This window comes from Bombina bombina, chromosome 6, assembly GCF_027579735.1.
Source record: "Bombina bombina isolate aBomBom1 chromosome 6, aBomBom1.pri, whole genome shotgun sequence".
Lineage (NCBI taxonomy): Eukaryota > Metazoa > Chordata > Amphibia > Anura > Bombinatoridae > Bombina > Bombina bombina.
Window position 1 is genome coordinate 923,928,596 of NC_069504.1, and position 18,173 is coordinate 923,946,768.

At 35.7% G+C, this 18,173-nt stretch overlaps 1 protein-coding gene across 1 annotated transcript in view; it reads right to left on the bottom strand.

Moving 5' to 3' along the window:
* The window catches only part of DOCK2 (dedicator of cytokinesis 2), a 1,640,323-nt gene that overhangs the window by 282,176 nt on the left and 1,339,974 nt on the right, over positions 1 to 18,173 (bottom strand). The window contains 2 exon segments of the mRNA XM_053718563.1: positions 5,975 to 6,116; positions 10,716 to 10,820. Coding sequence (XP_053574538.1) covers positions 5,975 to 6,116; positions 10,716 to 10,820 — 247 coding nt within the window.

An 18,173-nucleotide genomic window follows, 5' to 3' on the forward strand; every position in this document is an offset into this window, starting at 1 on the left:
AGTCAGACAGGAAAGGGTCTAACACTCACTTTCAAGCCACGACTTTTCCATACTGCAGATCCCCTTACGCCAATTGCATATCCTATCTTTTCAATGGGATCTTCCTAACGCCGGTATTTAGAGTCTTGGCTGAAGTGAGCGGTAGACCCTCTACCGACAAGACTCCAGCCACAAAAAAAGTCAGTAGTTAAGAGCTTTATGGGCTAACGCCGGTTTATAAGGCTCTTAACTACAGTGCTCTAAAGTACACTAACACCCATAAACTACCTACGTACCCCTAAACCGAGGTTCCCCCTCATCACCGCCACTATAATAAATATTTTAACCCCTAATCTGCCGACCGCACACCGCCGCCACCTACATTATCCCTATGAACCCCTAATCTGCTGCCCCTAACATCGCCGACACCTACATTATATTTATTAACCCCTAATCTGCCCCCCCCCCCATGTCGCCGCTACCTAACTACACTTATTAACCCCTAATCTGCTGACCGGACCTCGCCGCCACTATAATAAATGTATTAACCCCTAAACCGCTGCACTCCCGCCTCGCAAACACTATAATAAATAGTATTAACCCCTAATCTGCCCTCCCTAACATCGCCGCCACTTAACTTCAAGTATTAACCCCTAATCTGCCGACCGGACCTCGCCGCCACTCTAATAAAGTTATTAACCCCTAAAGCTAAGTCTAACCCTAACACCCCCCTAACTTAAATATAATTTTAATCTAACAAAATAAATTAAATCTTATTAACTAAACTATTCCTATTTAAAACTAAATACTTACCTGTAAAATAAACCCTAATATAGCTACAATATAACGAATAATTATATTGTAGCTATTTTAGGATTTATATTTATTTTACAGGCAACTTTGTATTTATTTTAACTAGGTACAATAGCTATTAAATAGTTATTAACTATTTAATAGCTACATAGTTAAAATAATTACAAAATTACCTGTAAAATAAATCCTAACCTAAGTTACAATTAAACCTAACACTACACTATCAATAAATTAATTAAATAAATTACCTACAATTACATACAAGTAAATAAACTAAACTAAATTACAAAAAAACAAACACTAAATTACAAAAAATAAAAAAGATTACAAGAATATTAGGCTAATTACACCTACTCTAAGCCCCCTATTAAAATAAAAAAGCCCCCCAAAATAATAAAGGTCCCTACCCTATTCTAAATTAAAAAGTAACATGCTCTTTTACCAGCCCTTAAAAGGGCTTTTTGCGGGGCATGCCCCTAAGTAATCAGCTCTTTTGCCTGTAAAAAAAATACAACCCCCCCAACATTAAAACCCACCACCCACATACCCCTACTCTAACTCAAACCCCCCTTAAATAAACCTAACACTACCCCCCTGAAGATCTCCTTACCTTGAGTCGTGTTCACCCAGCCGGGCACCGATGGACCAAAAGAGGACATCCGGAGGGGCAAAAGAGGACATCTGGACAGGCAGACATCTTCATCCAAGCGGCATCTTCTATCTTCATCCATCCGGAGTGGAGCGATCTTCTTCCAGCCAACGCTGATCCATCCTCTTCAACCGATGCCTACTCGCCGAATGAAGGTTCCTTTAAATTACGTCATCCAAGATGGCGTCCCTCGAATTCCGATTGGCTGATAGGATTCTATCAGCCAATCGGAATTAAGGTAGGAAAAATCTGATTGGCTGAATAAATCAGCCAATCAGATTCAAGTTCAATCCGATTGGCTGATCCAATCAGCCAATCAGATTGAGCTCGCATTCTATTGGCTTTTCCGATCAGCCAATAGAATGCAAGCTCAATCTGATTGGCTGATTGGATCAGCCAATCGGAATTGAAGGGACGCCATCTTGGATGACGTCCCTTAAAGGAGCCTTCATTCGTCGGTAATCCGTCGGGAAAGAAGGATGTTCCGCGTCGGCGGGATGAAGATTCAAGACCCGGATTCGAAGATGACCTCGCCCGGATAGAAGACTTCTTCAGCGCCTCTTGGAAGATGACCTCGCCCGGATGGAAGATTTCTTCAGCGCCGCTTGGATGATCACTTCTGCCGGTCCGGATGTCCTCTTCAGTTCCATCGGTGGCTCGGCTGAGTGAAGACAACTAAAGGTAGGATGATCTTCAGGGGATTAGTGTTAGGTTATTTTAAGGGGGGTTTGGGTTAGATTAGGGGTATGTGGGTGGTGGGTTTTAATGTTGGGGGGGGTTGTATTTTTCTTTTACAGGCAAAAGAGCTGAACTCTTTGGGGCATGCCCCCACAAAAGGCCCTTTTAAGGGCTGGTAAGGTAAAAGAGCTTTGAACTTTTTTAATGTAGAATAGGGTAGGGCATTTTTTTATTTTGGGGGGGTTTGTTATTTTATTAGGGGGCTTAGATTAGGTGTAAGTAGCTTAAAATTGTTGTAATATTTTTTTAAATGTTTGTAACTTATTTTTTTTATTTTTTGTAACTTAGCTTTTTTTATTTTTTGTACTTTAGTTAGTTTATGTAATTGTATTTAATTGTAGTTATTTGTAGGTAGTTTATTTAATTTATTTAATGATAGTGTAGTGTTAGGTTTAATTGTAATTTAGGTTAGGATTTATTTTACAGGTAATTTTGTATTTCTTTTAGCTAGGTAGTTATTAAATAGTGAATAACTATTTAATAACTATTCTAACTAGCTAAAATAAATACAAAGTTACCTGTAAAATAAATATAAATCCTAAGATAGCTACAATGTAATTATTATTTATATTGTAGCTATATTAGGGTTTATTTTACAGGTAAGTATTTAGTTTTAAATAGGAATAAGTTATTAAAGTATAGGTGTAATTGTAACTTAGGTTAGTTTTTATTTTACAGGTAAATTTCTCTTTATTTTAGCTAGGTAAGCTATTAAATAGTTAATAACTATTTAATAGCTATTGTACCTAGTTAAAATAAATTGAAAGGTGCCTGTAAAATAAAAATAAATCCTAAGATAGCTACAATATAATTATTATTTATATTGTAGCTATATTAGGGTTTATTTTACAGGTAAGTATTTAGTTTTAAATAGGATTAACTTAGTTAATATTAGAAATATTATTTAGATTTATTTAATTAATATTTAAGTTAGGGGGGTGTTAGGGTTAGTGTTAGACTTAGGTTTAGGGGTTAATAATTTTATTACAGTGGCGGCGGTGTAGTGGGGGGCAGGATAGGGGTTAATAAATTTAATATAGGTTGCGGCAGGGTCAGGGAGCGGTAGTTTAGGGGTTAATACACTTATTATAGTTGCGGCAGGGTCAGGGAGCGGCGGTTTAGGGGTTAATAGGTATAGAGTAGCTTGCAGTGGGCTCCGGGAGCGGCGGTTTAGGGGGTAATACATTTATTTAGTTGCGGCGGTGTAGGGGGGGACAGATTAGTGGTGTTTAGACTCGGGGTACATGTTAGGGTGTTAGGTGTAGACAGCTCCCATAGAAATCAATGGGATGTCTGGCAGCAGCGAACTTGTACTTTCGCTATGGTCAGACCCCCATTGATTCCTATGGGATCCGCCGCCTCCAGGGTGGCGGTTTGAAAACCAGGTACGCTGGGCCGTAAAAGTGCAGAGCGTACCTGCTAGTTTTTTGATAACTAGCAAAAGTAGTCAGATTGTGCCATACTTGTGTGCGGAACATCTGTAGTGACGTAAGAATCGATCTGTGTCGGACGGAGTCCGGCGGATCGAAGTTTACGTCACAAAATTCTACTTTTGCCGGTCTGTAGCCTTTGATAACTAAGGCGAATCAGCCTCGCCACAAATACGCTGCGGAATTCCAGCGTATTTGAGGTTGACGGTTTGATAACTACCCCCCAATGAAACTAAAATATTGTTGTGAAATTTTTTTTTTTTTAAATAAACAGCAAATAATATAATTTTTTTTATTGGGCAACAGATCATTTACAATCTTAATTTTTTTCGTGTTCCCTACTTTACATGTGTGCTATTTCCTAAATGCCGTTCATAGGACAGGCAGAAGTGCTGTTGTGAGCGTGTGGAAGACATTACATGAAGATTTCCTTACAGCTCTCCGAGTAAACATTAAATCACGTGATACATTGTTTACAGTGGGGAGGCTGCATAGATGATCTGTGCATGCACATTTCTTCTTACTATCAGAAGCCTGCATTACCTACTAAGTAGAAAGCAGGTGGCACCCCTCTCTTTATCACTACACTACAGAAAAGGGAATAGAAGGGGCTTAGGGAATATCACTAAACAGAGTAATAAAAGCTCATTTTTATTTAAATAAAATCATTGATTTACATTTACACTGGAATGTAACACAGAATCTATAGGTACATTGATAAACTAGTTGATTTAACACTAATCTAACTATAATTAACTCAGTAACAACTGTGAAAAAACCAACACTCTTAAAGGGACACTGAACCCAATTTTTTTTCTTTCGTGATTCAGATAGAGCATGCAATTTTAAGCAACTTATTTACTAAATTTACTCCTATTATCAATTTTTCTTTGTTCTCTTGCTATCTTTATTTGAAAAAAAAGGCATCTAAGCTTTTTTTCTTGGTTCAGGACTCTGGAAAGCACTTTTTTATTGGTGGATGAATTTATCCACCAATCACCAAGGACAACCCAGCTTGTTCACCAAAAATGGGCCGGCATTTAAACTTAAATTCTTGAATTTCAAATAAAGATACCAAGAGAATAAAGAACATTTGATAATAGGAATAAATAAGTAAGTTGCTTAACATTTCATGCTCTGTCTGAATTACAAAAGAAAAAAATTGGGTTCAGTGTCCCTTTAAAGGACCATTAAATTGAGTAAAATTGCATAATTAACAAGTACATAATAAAAAGACAATGCAATAACACTTACTCTGAATTTTAAATGAGCAGTAGAGTTTTTTCTCTAATAAATTAAAAAATTCACGTCAATCTCCTCCCCCCATATCATTTAGCAGCCATCAGCCAATCACAGACTCATACATTTTCGCACATGCTCTGTAGTAGTTGGTGCCTCAGAAAGTGTACATATAAAAAAACTGGGCACAATTTGATAATGGAAGTAAAATGGAAAGTCTCTTAAAATTGCATGCTCCATCTGAATTATGAAAGTTTAGTTATGACTTTTGTCTCCCTATAAATAATTTCAACCAAAGCGAAAAAAATAAATTAAATATCTTTTCAGTTTTGGAGTATAACTAGCTCTCAAACATTAGATCCCAAGAATGCACAAAACATAAATCATCATTTTAGCAACATCATCAAATCTCTATATAAAACTGAACATCTTAATGGGGAATAGTCAGTTCATGTGTATGTCATGGGCTATAACTAAAACCACTTCAAGTCATTTTAATTTTTTATCACAAATGCAATTTTTACTTTTGTTCCCTGGAAATGCTTTAATTTTGTTATATAATCTTTCCACTAGTTCACTAAAATATATCCTAATTAACAAAATATGTTAATCTTTTAAGATCTAATTGAAACCATTCTATTACCTCACCAATAAACATGCAAATACATTATAATTTCTTAAATACCCCACTACATACCCTTAAAAAGTATAGTTTAAAGATAAAGGGTTTGACCGGTGGGTCATAATTTAAATGTATAAATTTGTCTTTAGAAGAAGTATACCTTTGATTCTATTTGGCTAAATGTCTATATAAATAAAGAACATTATGGCTTACACCCATGCACAATAGTATATCTCTCCTTCTAGAAGTAATATGTAACTGTGTGCTAAGGTGCTTCCTTTTGTCATTTAAAGCAACACAGATTGAGATCTCTAATAGATGTGTGTGTGTGTGTGTATATATATATATATATATATATATATATATATATATATATATATATATATATACACATATACACACATATACATAATTTATGTATGTGTGTTTCTCTATCTATCTATCTATCTATCTATCTATCTATCTATCTATCCTATTTTATTCAGTGACAGTTGTTAAGGATACATTGTCCAGAAGAATTTGTTATTTCCTCTCCAGGAGATGATGTAGTATTTAGCTTCTCAGAAAAAGGGAACTGGCTCATCAGCTGTGCAAGAAAATCTTCTCTCCTCTCATACTCTTTGCCGCGATAGATAAACACCTTATTCTGAAAGTATAATGTTTTGAGCATTATGTAATTTGATTATTTAGTGAAATGAAATAACAGCCAAATGCTTTATTCTAATGTCACCCAAACATATGCTGCATGCCAACAATTTGGGGAAGCAAGGAATCAAACTAAAAAATAATGTTAAACGTTTTCTTAGTCCAGACACAAATATTGTGGGCTATATAACAAGTCGCGCTTTAACTGTCGTACGTGAGCAATATTATGTTTTTGCGCATATTACAAGTTGAAAGTAAACACAATCAGGAGCGCGCAATAACATTTTAAGTTAGACCTCAATCGCAAAACGCAATGCGTGATACACATATTTTAAATTCTTTTGTTCTACACATAGAATTTTTTAAATTTGTTTATTATTAAATATATACTGTATATATATATATATATATATATATATATATATATATATATGTGATAATGTTAATTTATATATACACAGGGCTTTTTCTGTGGGGGTACTCACCTCTGCCAACTCATAAGAGGTAATATTTGTAATTATCATGTAAATACTCTAGAGGGGCTATAAAATACATCAAACGTAAATAATCTTGTCCCTTTGCTTTACTCAAAATTACTAAGTAGAAAATATTAATAAAAATCAATGAGGACCAGCACCTTTTTTTTTGAGTACCGGCACCTTTTCTTTTACAAAAAAGCACTGTATATATATATATATATATATATATATATATATATACAGGTAGCCCTCAGTTTACGCCAGGGTTAGTTTCCAGAAGGTATGGTTGTAAATCGAAACCGTTGTAAATTGAAACCTAGTTTATAATGTAAGTCAATGGGAAGTGAGGGAGTTAGGTTCCAGGCCCCTCTCAAAATTGTCATAAGTAACACTGAATACATTATTTTTAAAGCTTTGAGAGGAAGACTTTAAATGCTAAACAGCATTATAAACCTAATAAAATAATCACACAACAAAGAATATACAATTAAACTAAGTTAAATGAACAAAAACATTTGCTAAACAGCATTATAAACCTAATAAAATACACACAACAGTGACTTCACTTGCATTTTTCTGCAAACTGTTATTTCTATGCATTCCAATCTGGACTGATTTATAGACAGGAAGATCTTGTTCCTTTGAAATCTGCTCGATAGCTTGCTTGGCTTTGCTGCAACACAAGCGGACAGCTCCACCTACTGGCTATTTTAATCAATGCACTGCTTCTCAATGCTTTTTAATAGCAGTCACATGACTGGAAAAAAAGGTTGTTATTCTGAAACGGTGCAAATTGAACCGTTGTATACCGAGGGCCACCTGTATATATATACAATAAAAAATTACATTGTTCTGTATGTGAAGAACGTCTTCTGCACTCTCCATTGACTAAAATACATTAACACAGTTGTGATATTTGCTTAGCGTTCTTCTAGCAAAGTTTCCGCTCAAGTGAAAGCGCTAAATAGCACTTGTAATCTAGCCCTGTATATTTAAGAAAAAACAGTGACCATTTTAGTCTGGTAAGTTACACTAAAATATATTTTCCAAAAAGCAGGTATGAAAAGAAAAGATAATTATAAAAATAAAATAAAAAATAGTACAATAATTACATATAACCATAAATACAGCTATCTTACAAAAGAAAAAAGAAAAATGAAAACCAGTTAGTTTATGAATTATAAGACCATTAAATACAGAAGAATTGCATATACATAATATTGCAAATACATAATAAAAGACAACGCAAAAGCAAGTCTGAATTTCAAATGAGCAGTAGTTTTTTTCTGACAAATTTCAAAGGTAGTTCAATTTTCCTTCCCATTATATCATGTGACAGCCATAAGCCAATCAAAAAATGCATATATGTTTATACTGTGAATTATTGCACATACACAGTAGGAGCTGGTGTCTCAGAAAGGAATAAAAAGGATGATTGACTGCCCCTGCTAGCAGTCAATTGGCTGCCAGTGAGCAGGGGGTTGTAGTGCACAAGCATTGCTTTTGCAATGTTGTATCCGGACAGTGTATGCTGTCCACTTGCAGCGAGGTCCGATGGACATGATGGAGCCCAATGTTGGTAATGTTAGGAATAGATACAGGTATAGGTATATACAGATATATATAGGAATATCTATTTACAATTAAAATTACATTATCCTGTAAGTGAAGAACATTGGAATGTGAAATATGTACAGTATAAATACAGTGAAAACATAAATACATTCGTACACACACACATATATATATATATATATATATATATATATATATATATATATACATATATTTAGAAGTATATGTATGTATATACACAATATAGTCCTTTGCAGTCAAACACATTCTTACATACCATATAACTTTTAACCCTTATAACTTTTTATTATATTTATATGAATATTTTTTTTTATTAAGTCATGTCTCAACTGTACATCCTCCTATGTCATTTATCTCCTCACATGTGCTGAGTGCCGACTACAGTATGTAGGCCTCACCACGACTGAGGTGAATGCCAGAATAAGGAATCATTTGTCTACCATCAAGATAGGAGAAGCCACTACCCCGCTGGTTAAGCACTTCAAATTTGTGCACAATAAAAGCAGTGCCACGTTGAGATGGCAAGCAATCGAGTGGGTCAAAAAACCTTTGCGAGGAGGTGACAGGGAACATACTCTTGGGAAACAAGAAATGTTCTGGATTTTTAGGCTTCAGACCAGAGTGCCAAGAGGTCTCAACTCTGAATACGACCTCATCAATTATTGGCAATAGAATTATTAATAGGTCCTGCCAGTTTCTTAGCAAAGTGACACATAGACCACTTAAGATGCAAAAAACAAAAAACAAATACATAAAGAGATGCACTCAATCTTTCAACAAAAGATAGACAAAACATCCCAGGTCTGCTATTTCAAATATACAAAATATTTAAATGGTAGCCACTAAACAGTGAGAGGCAGGGTATCTAGTGATAGATAGACCCAATAAAGTATACAATTCATAACTAGAAGTTATCTCAAAAGAACTTTTTCTTTCTTGCATATCTTATATTATCTCCATTTTTGAATCAGTAAAGTGTACATAGCAAGACATATTCCCCATTTTTTCACCCCCCCCCCCCCCCCCCGTTTACTTTTACTTTTTCCTTTTCTTGCATTAAGTGAGTATATATTTAGGTTTAAACTGTTATTTGATAGCAGAGTATAAATACTCGATTACTCACATTTAAGGTTACATACAATGTACCAACTAAATGCTAAAATTGCAAAGTCTGCACAAGATCACATAAACAGCACTGGTAAGGAATAGGTTAATGTTATCCACTCTGAACATGTGTAATGGTTTTAACCAATGAAATGCACTTTTGTCTTTTAAAAGAACAGCACAGGTGTACTCTGTTAGCTATGATTACGGTAACTGACCGAAACATGTCAGCTTGAGTACACTGTGCTCAGAGTTGTTCGATATGAATGGACCCCTCCTGGGCTTTTATCTACGGAATTCAATAAACTTCACTTTTTAACTTTTAAACTAACCCTGGATCTACTTTCTGTTTTTTGAATCTATATATATATATATACATATATTTAGAAGTATATGTATGTATATACACAATATAGTCCTTTGCAGTCAAACACCTTCTCACATACCATATAACTTTTAACCCTTATAACTTTTTTTTATATTTATATGAAAAAAAATTTTTATCAGATAGTGTTTATATGAGTGTAACTGTAATTTTAAATGTATTTATGTTGGGTTTAGTGCACCTTTTTTTAACGCACTACCCTTTAAGCGAGGGTTTCAGTCACACTAACTGGATGAGCATAAAATGTGATTGTGTTCTCGCAATCATGTTTAATTCCAACTTGTAGTACCTAATATTGCTTGTGTGCAACAGTTAGCGTGCCACTTGTAATCTAGCCCAGTGCATTGTTTTATGACTTGCTACACTATTTTAGTGTTTCTATATGTCGAGGTACCTGTGAAAGAGAACACGGAAGAGGTCAATCCTGCAACTTTGGAGCTACAGTTTGCCAAACATCAAATGTTCCATTACTGCTATTCTTGCAAAAACATTACACAGTAAATAAGGGATAGCAATCTTTTTCAAATTGAAGCACAATTTATTAATCAGTTTTAACCCATTTGTGACAGCCGCTGTATCCTGTACCTCCCTGCTGAGGACATGCAGAAAGAGTGAGGCCTAGCCACGGTCAGCAAGACCAATGCTCCTAGAGCCATGGAAGCTCATTGAGATGGCTGACCCTATACATCTGGCATTGTGAATGGGTTAACTTAAATTCCCAATGGTCTAATAGTCCATTTGTTTAATTTCCAACACTGCCTTTTTTTTGTGGTAATGAATATAATAGGCAAAAGTATGTTGGTGCTGCAACAAAGTAATTTGACTGTTACAACCTTCATATCTACTTAATTTGTTCTCTGAAGTCAGGGAAATGTTAAGTCTAGCATGTGACATCAACAAACACGCTCACAGTTAAAAAAAATGCTTGTAAATCAAAGCATTTCTTGTGAACATCTACATATGCTTGTTTATTTCACAGCTTTACTGGTAGCAATAAAATAAGTTATTGTGGATATAAAACATATCTAACACTTACCCGGAGGAATGTTGGAAAGCCTTGGCCGTAGTATCCGACCGCAAAGTAATCAGGCTTGGGACGAAGTATTTTCATTATGTTTTCATAGAATTGTGCTTGTTGAGTCTGCCAATATATAGAAAAAAAATTAGTTTAAGTTACAAACATGAGACATTTTACTTTTGTAATATGGCTGCCAATTTATATGCCTGTAAAATATAGATTAAATTATAAGGAGCTATAAAACGGAAATCGAAAAGATGAGATCACAAATTTTGTAAATAGGTTTTTGAACATGACAGGGCAACTACATTTTCATTATCAAGAGTTTAATTTATAAAGTAAATCTTGTACTCGCAACGGATGTTAAATATGTCTTATTGCACAAAATTCTTAAGTCTCTTTAGGTATATCAACTGTATTAAATGTAGTATTAATCTGACTGAATAATTAATATTTTTTTTATGTGAATAGAACATAAGAGCGAAACTAAACCAGAAGAGAAAATAGCTTAAAGGGACAAAACAAGGCAATAACACAATGTTCTAACACATTTGAACATAGGTTTTCATTTATCTCTCTTTTTGGGCCTGACGATCTAAAGTTCTTTGCTCAGATGAGATGATCCAGAGTGACCCTCCAGCACCTTGAGATTCCTTACAAGATTCTAGAAAGGCAGATTTTTTTATACTTCCCTAAGGGGTGTTCCCTGAATTTCTAGATGTAAATGAGAGACACAACCTGTGCAATATAGTCTACAAGATATGAAAGTTCTGTTACATTTACACTTTGTGCTGGGTGTTTTTTTTATCAATTTAAACTTCAGATTGGGTCCTATAAGTTGTATTACGTTTAAACTTTGCACTTTCTTTTTTGTATTTTATTGCATTTAGATTCTGTATACAGCAGTGTTTTTACAAATTCTGATTATGCTTTGATAGTTTCCGTAGTATATTTCTTTGTAACATTTACAAATTATTTGTATTTTTATATGTTCTGTGTAAAATAGAACTGACCATTTCAAAGTGAGAGAGAAATGGTAGTTCCTTGGGATGAACAGGGGAGTTCCCAGGGTGTGGCTATAGCTCTTTCACAAGTCTCATGATATTCTCTAAGCATTGTACATCAGCAGTTCTCACTGATTTATCTTGCCAGCTGTGTACAGGTGAAATTTACTATATTTCACCAGGCTTGTCTCCTTCCATACAGAAATGTAGGAAACACCCCTTAAAGAAGTAAAATTTGCCTGTTTAGAATCTTGTGAGAGATTTTGCAGTGATGGAGAATCATTTTAGATCATCCCATCTGAGCAAAGAGCTTTTTGGGAAGGCATCTTTCTGGGCATCTTTCTTGTGCAATGTTATATCTGGACAGTGTATGCTGTCAGCTTGCAGCAAGGTCCGGTGGACATGATGGAACCCAATGTTGATAATTATAGAATAGTATTCACACCCTTTCTTATTAATTAATGCCAAAATAAAATTATTTTTATAATGCCCAACCATTAATTGTGGCACTGAAATCTGATGACCATGTTTTATTTGTAATCATGTTATCATAGTTTAAAAATGTGACATTTAAACATTTTAATGAACCTAGGAAATAATACTTTTAAAATATGAATAGAGCACTCATGTTAAACACAGCACAAATATCTAAACTTTATAAATGTGTTGTGAGAAAATGGTAAACTGTTTAACATTTAAAAAAAAGTTACAGTTTCAAAATAAAAAGTAAAGCAAAGTGTGTCTGTCATATATTAGTGGTGAGTAGATAACATCACAGGACTTCTCCTGTAAGGTCATCCTGCCCTCCAGAGCCGGAAAAAAAATAGCCACAACTAGCTCTTAGCTACATGGTCAGACAAATGAGCATTAAAAGGAAGTATTTATCAGCCAATGGACATAAGCAGGAAATGGGTATCACCCAATGGACACAAGCAGCAAGTGTTTATCAGCCAATGGACATAAGCAGGAAATGTTTATCAGCCAATAGACAAAAACAGGAAATGTTTATTAGCCAACAGACATAAGCAGCAAGTGTTTATCAGCCAATTGACATAAACAGGAAATGTTTACTAGCCAATAGACATAAGCAGCAAGTGTTTATCAGTCAATAAGCCTAAGAAGGAAGTAAACAATTTAGACATGATTTTTTTCTTTTATGTAATTGGGAAGAGTCCATGAGGGGCAAAGTTTCCCATACCTCAAAATGCCTATAAATACACCCCTCACCACACCCACAATTCAGTTTTACAAACTTTGCCTCCTATGGAGGTGGTGAAGTAAGTTTGTGCTTGATTTCTATGATTTCTTCTATGATAAACGCTTCTAAGCATTTTGAAGCCCAATTCCTCTCAGACTACAGTGTTTGTCAGAGGGATGTGAAGGGAGTATCGCCTATTGATTTTATGGTTTTCCTTGCAGGAAATCTTTTCAAAGGTTCTCTGTTATCGGGCGTAGGGATTCATCTCTTACATCCCTTTTCAGATCGATGATATACTCTTATATACCATTACCTCTGCTGATACTTTTTCAGTACTGGTTTGGCTATCTGCTATATGTGGATGGGTGTCTTTCAGTAAGTATGTTTTCATTATTTAAGACACTCTCAGCTATGGTTTGGCGCTTTATATATTAATATAAAGTTTTAAATATATGTATTTTACTTATATTTGCCATGAGTCAGGTCTATGTCAATTTCAATTTGGGAAGCATGTTTAGGAAGTTATTTGTCTTACCTGGGGTATAGTCTTTTTTTTTTTTCTTTTTCAAAATTGACTGTTTTTTCTTTTAATTTCGCTGGCAAAATTAAACTCGCAAGGGAGTAAAATTCTGTTATTTATTGCGTCATTCTTGGCACGAGAATTTTTTTGCTGCGAAGGTACGTCTTTGAGGATGCAAGTTCATCATTTCCGGTGTCTTAGTTGACGCCAGGTTTCCTTGCATGAGGTTGCGTCTGTGATGACGCAAGTTGCGTCATTTCCGGATGTTGGCACCAAAAAAAATATTTCAACTTCATTTTGCGTTGTGCATCATACTTGGCGCCAAAAAATGTAGTTTATTTTTCACCCCACTTCCTATTTGCCTCTTGCCTTCTATATGCTCAGAGGGCTATGCTGTTTGCATTTTTTCCCATTCCTGAAACTGCCATATAAGGAAATTGTAAATTTTGCTTTAATGTTGTTTTTTCTTTTACATTTTGCAAGATGTCTCAATCTGATCTTGTCTCAGAAGCAACTGTTGGAACCCTGCTGCCTGATCACAGTTCTACCAAAGCTAAATGTATCTGTTGTAAGTTAGCTAAGATTATATCTCCAGCTATAGTATGTAACAGTTGTCATGATAAGCTTTTGCACGTAGAAAATGTTTCCATCAGTACTAGTACAGTTTCTGTTGTTCCTTCAAAATCTAATGTACATAATATCCCTGAAGATATGAAAAATTATATTGCTGATGTGATACAGAAGACTTTGTCTGCTATTCCGCCTTCTAATAAACGTAAAAGGTCTTTTAAAACTTCTCATAAAATTGATGAAATTTCTAATGATCGACAACATACTGAAATATCCTGCTCTGATGAGGATCTCTCTGATTCAGTGGATCCTACCTCAGACATTGACACTGACAAATCTACTTATCTTTTCAAGATTGAGTATATTTGTTCCTTGTTAAAATAAGTGTTGGTTACTTTGGATATTGAGGAGTCTAGTCCTCTTGATATCAAAACTAGTAAATGTTTAAATTCTGTTTATAAACCTCCTGTGGTTACTCCTGTTTTTCCAGTTCCTGATGCTATTTCTGATGTGATTGCTAAGGAATGGATTAAGCCTGGTACTTCTTTCATTCCTTCTTCTAGGTTTAAAAGGTTGCACCCTTTGCCAGCGGTTAGATTAGAGTTTTGGAAAAAAGTCCCCAAAGTTGATTGGGCTATTTCTACTCTTGCCAAATGTACTACTATATCTGTGGAAGACAGTACTTCTTTTAAATATCCTTTAGATAGGAAACTTGAATCTTATCTAAGGAAATCTTATTTATATTCTGGCTATATTCTCAGGCCTGCCATTTCTTTTTGAAGGTTTTCGGTGCCCTTCTATCTGTGATCAGAGAACAGGGTTTTGCGGTGTTTCCTTATTTGGACGATATCTTGGTACTAGCTCAGTCTTTACATTTAGCCGAATCTCACACAAATCAACTAGTGTTTATTCTTCAAAGACATGGTTGGAGGATCAATTTACCAAAGAGTTTTTTGATTCCTCAGACAAGGGTCACCTTTTTAGGTTTCCAGATAGATTCAGTGTCCATGACTCTGTCTTTAACAGACAAGAGACGAATGAAATTGGTTTCAGCTTATCGAAACCTTCAGTCTCAATTATTCCCTTCAGTGGCTATGTGCATGGAAGTTTTAGGTCTCATGACTGCAGCATTGGACGCGATCCCCTTTGCTCATTTTCATATGAGACCTCTACAGCTTTGTATGCTGAATCAATGGTGCAGGGATTATACTCAGATATCACAATTGATATACTTAAATCCCAACATTTAACTCTCACTGACTTGGTGGTTAGACTATCATCATATAGTTCAAGGGGTTTCTTTTGTTTTTCCTACCTGGACTGTGATCACAACAGATGCAAGTCTTTCAGGTTGGGGAGCTGTCTGGGGATCTTTGACAGCACAAGGGGTTTAAAAACCTCAAGAGGCGAGGTTACCAATCAATATTTTAGAACTCCATGCTATTTTCATGGCTCTTCAGGTTTGGCCTCTGTTAAAGAGAGAACCATTCATTTGTTTTCAGACGGACAATATCACAACTTTGGCATATGTTAATCATCAGGGTGAAACTCACAGTCCCCAAGCTATGAAAGAAGTTTCTTGGATACTTTCTTGGACGAAATCCAGCTCTTGTCTAATTTCTGTGGTGCATATCCCAGGTGTAGACAATTGGGAAGCGGATTATCTCAGCCGTCAGACCTTACATCCGGGGGAGTGGTCTCTCCATCCAGGTGTATTTTGTTAGATTGTACAGATGTGGGGTCTTCCAGAAATAGATCTGATGGTTTCTCATCCAAACAAGAAATTCCCAGGTACCTATCCAGGTCCAGGGATCCTCAGGCTGAGATGGTGGATGTATTAGCAGTGCCTTGGTTTTACCAACCTGCTTATATATTTCCGCCTCTAGTTCTTCTTTCAAGAATGATCTCCAAGATCATTATGGAACAATCGTATGTGTTTCTGATAGCACCAGAGTGGCCTCACAGGTTTTGGTATGCAGATCTTGTCCGGATGTCCAGTTGCCAGCCTTGGCCACTTCCTTTAAGACCAAACCTTCTGTCTCAAGGACCGTTTTTCCATCTCAAATCATAAAATTTGAAGGTATGGAAATTGAACGCTTAGTGCTTAGTCATAGAGGTTTCTCTGACTAAGTGATTAATACTATGCTACAGGCTCGTAAGTCTGTTTCAAGGAAGATTTATTATCAAGTTTGGAAGACATATATTTGATGGTGTTCTTCTCATAAATTCTCCTGCCATTCTTTTAGAATTCCTAGAATTTTACAGTTTCTTTAGGATGGTTTGGATAAAGGTTTGTCTGCAAGTACTTTGAAGAGACAAATCTCTGCTCTTCCTTTTTTATTTCATAGAAAGATCAATAAGCTTCCTGATATTCACTGTTTTGTTCAGGCTTTGGTTCATATTAAGCCTGTTATTAAATCAATCTCTCCTCCTTGGAGTCTTAATTTGGTTTTGAAGATTTTGCAGGCTCCTCCTTTTGACCCTATGCATTCTTTGGATATTAAACTAATTTCTTTGAAAGTGTTATTTCTTTTGGCTATCTCTTCAGCTAGAAGAGTTTCCGAATTGTCTGCTCTCTCTTGTGAGTCTCCTTTTCTGATTTTTCATCAGGATAAAACTGTTTTGCGGACTTTGTTCGAATTTCTTCCTAAGGTTGTGAATTCTAACAACATAAGTAGGGAAATTGTTGTTCCTTCCTTGTGTCCTAATCCCAAGAAAATTCTTGAAAGATATTTACATTCTTTGGATGTTGTAAGAGCTTTGAAATATTATGTTGAAGCTACTAAAGATTTCAGGAGGACTTCTAGTCTATTTGTTGTCTTCACTGATTCTAGAAAAGTTCAGAAAGCTTCTGCCATTTCTTTGGCATCTTGGTTAAAGCTTTTGATTCATAAAGCTTATTTGGAGGTGGGACAGTCCCCGCCTCAGAGGATCACAACTCATTCTACTAGATCAGTCTCCTCTTCTTGGGCTTTTAAGCAGGGCCGGACTGGGAAATCAGACTGTCCCTGGAAATTTGTATAGACCGGCCCAGCCACGCCTCCTCAAGTCTGGCCATGCCCCCATCCACCCCGGCCATGCCCCCTCCAGCCCAGCCAACTATGCTCTTGCTGGCTTGCAACTAGTAAATTATGTGATTCTGTGACTGCAGCGGCTGTGGCTGAGCCTGTCAGTCTGTGTGCAGTGCTGCTGGCGGCTCTGAATGATGCTGCACTCCTCACACAACTGTGTTAAGTTGCCTGTTTGCTGCTCTCTCCAGTCTCTACTGTAGCTGAGCAGCCTCTGCCGGCTGGCGGCCCACCGGGATTTTTCCCAGTATCCCGGCGGCCCAATGCGGCCCTGCTTTATAGAATGAAGCTTCAGTTGATCAGATTTGCAAAGCAGCAACTTGGTCTTCTTTGCATACATTTACAAAATTTTACCATCTTGATGTATTTGTTTCTTCTGAAGCAGTTTTTGGTAGAAAAGTTCTTCAGGCAGCTGTTTCAGTTTGATTCTTCTGCTTATGTTTTAAGTTTTTTTCTTTAACTTTATGAGAAAAACAAATTTTTTTGTGGATTTAATTTTTTCAGCGGAAAATGGCTCTTTTTATTTTATCCCTCCCTTTCTAGTGACTCTTCTGTGGACTTCCACATCTTGGGTATTTCTATATCATACGTCACTAGCTCATGGACTCTTGCCAATATGAAAGAAATTAATTTATCAGGTAAGTTCTTACATAAATTATGCTTTTTATCATATTTTTCAAATTCTAAACAACTTTTAACTTGCCATTTTCAGGCCATCCAAATCATGTTTAAATATTACTCTTTCATATGAATGATAGAAAAAAAAATGCCATTTTAAAAATGTTCCTGTGATGTTGGTAACATACAACAAAGAGTCATAATTAAAGGGACAGTAAAGTCAAACACAAAATTTCATGATTCCCATAAAGAATGCAATTTTAAACAACTTTCCAGTTTACTTCTGTTAGAAAATTTGCATTGTTCACTTCCTTTTTTAAAGAGTAAATCTAGTTAGGCTCATACAAGATCAGGAGCGTGCACGTGTGTTACTCTATGGCAGCAGTTTTTTGCAATTTATCTAAAAGACTAAGTATGGCGCCCAGTCGTGACTCCTTGCTCCCTTGCTAATCAATGCTTCCTTAAGATTGATGAAAAAATATATAGGAATACACAAAT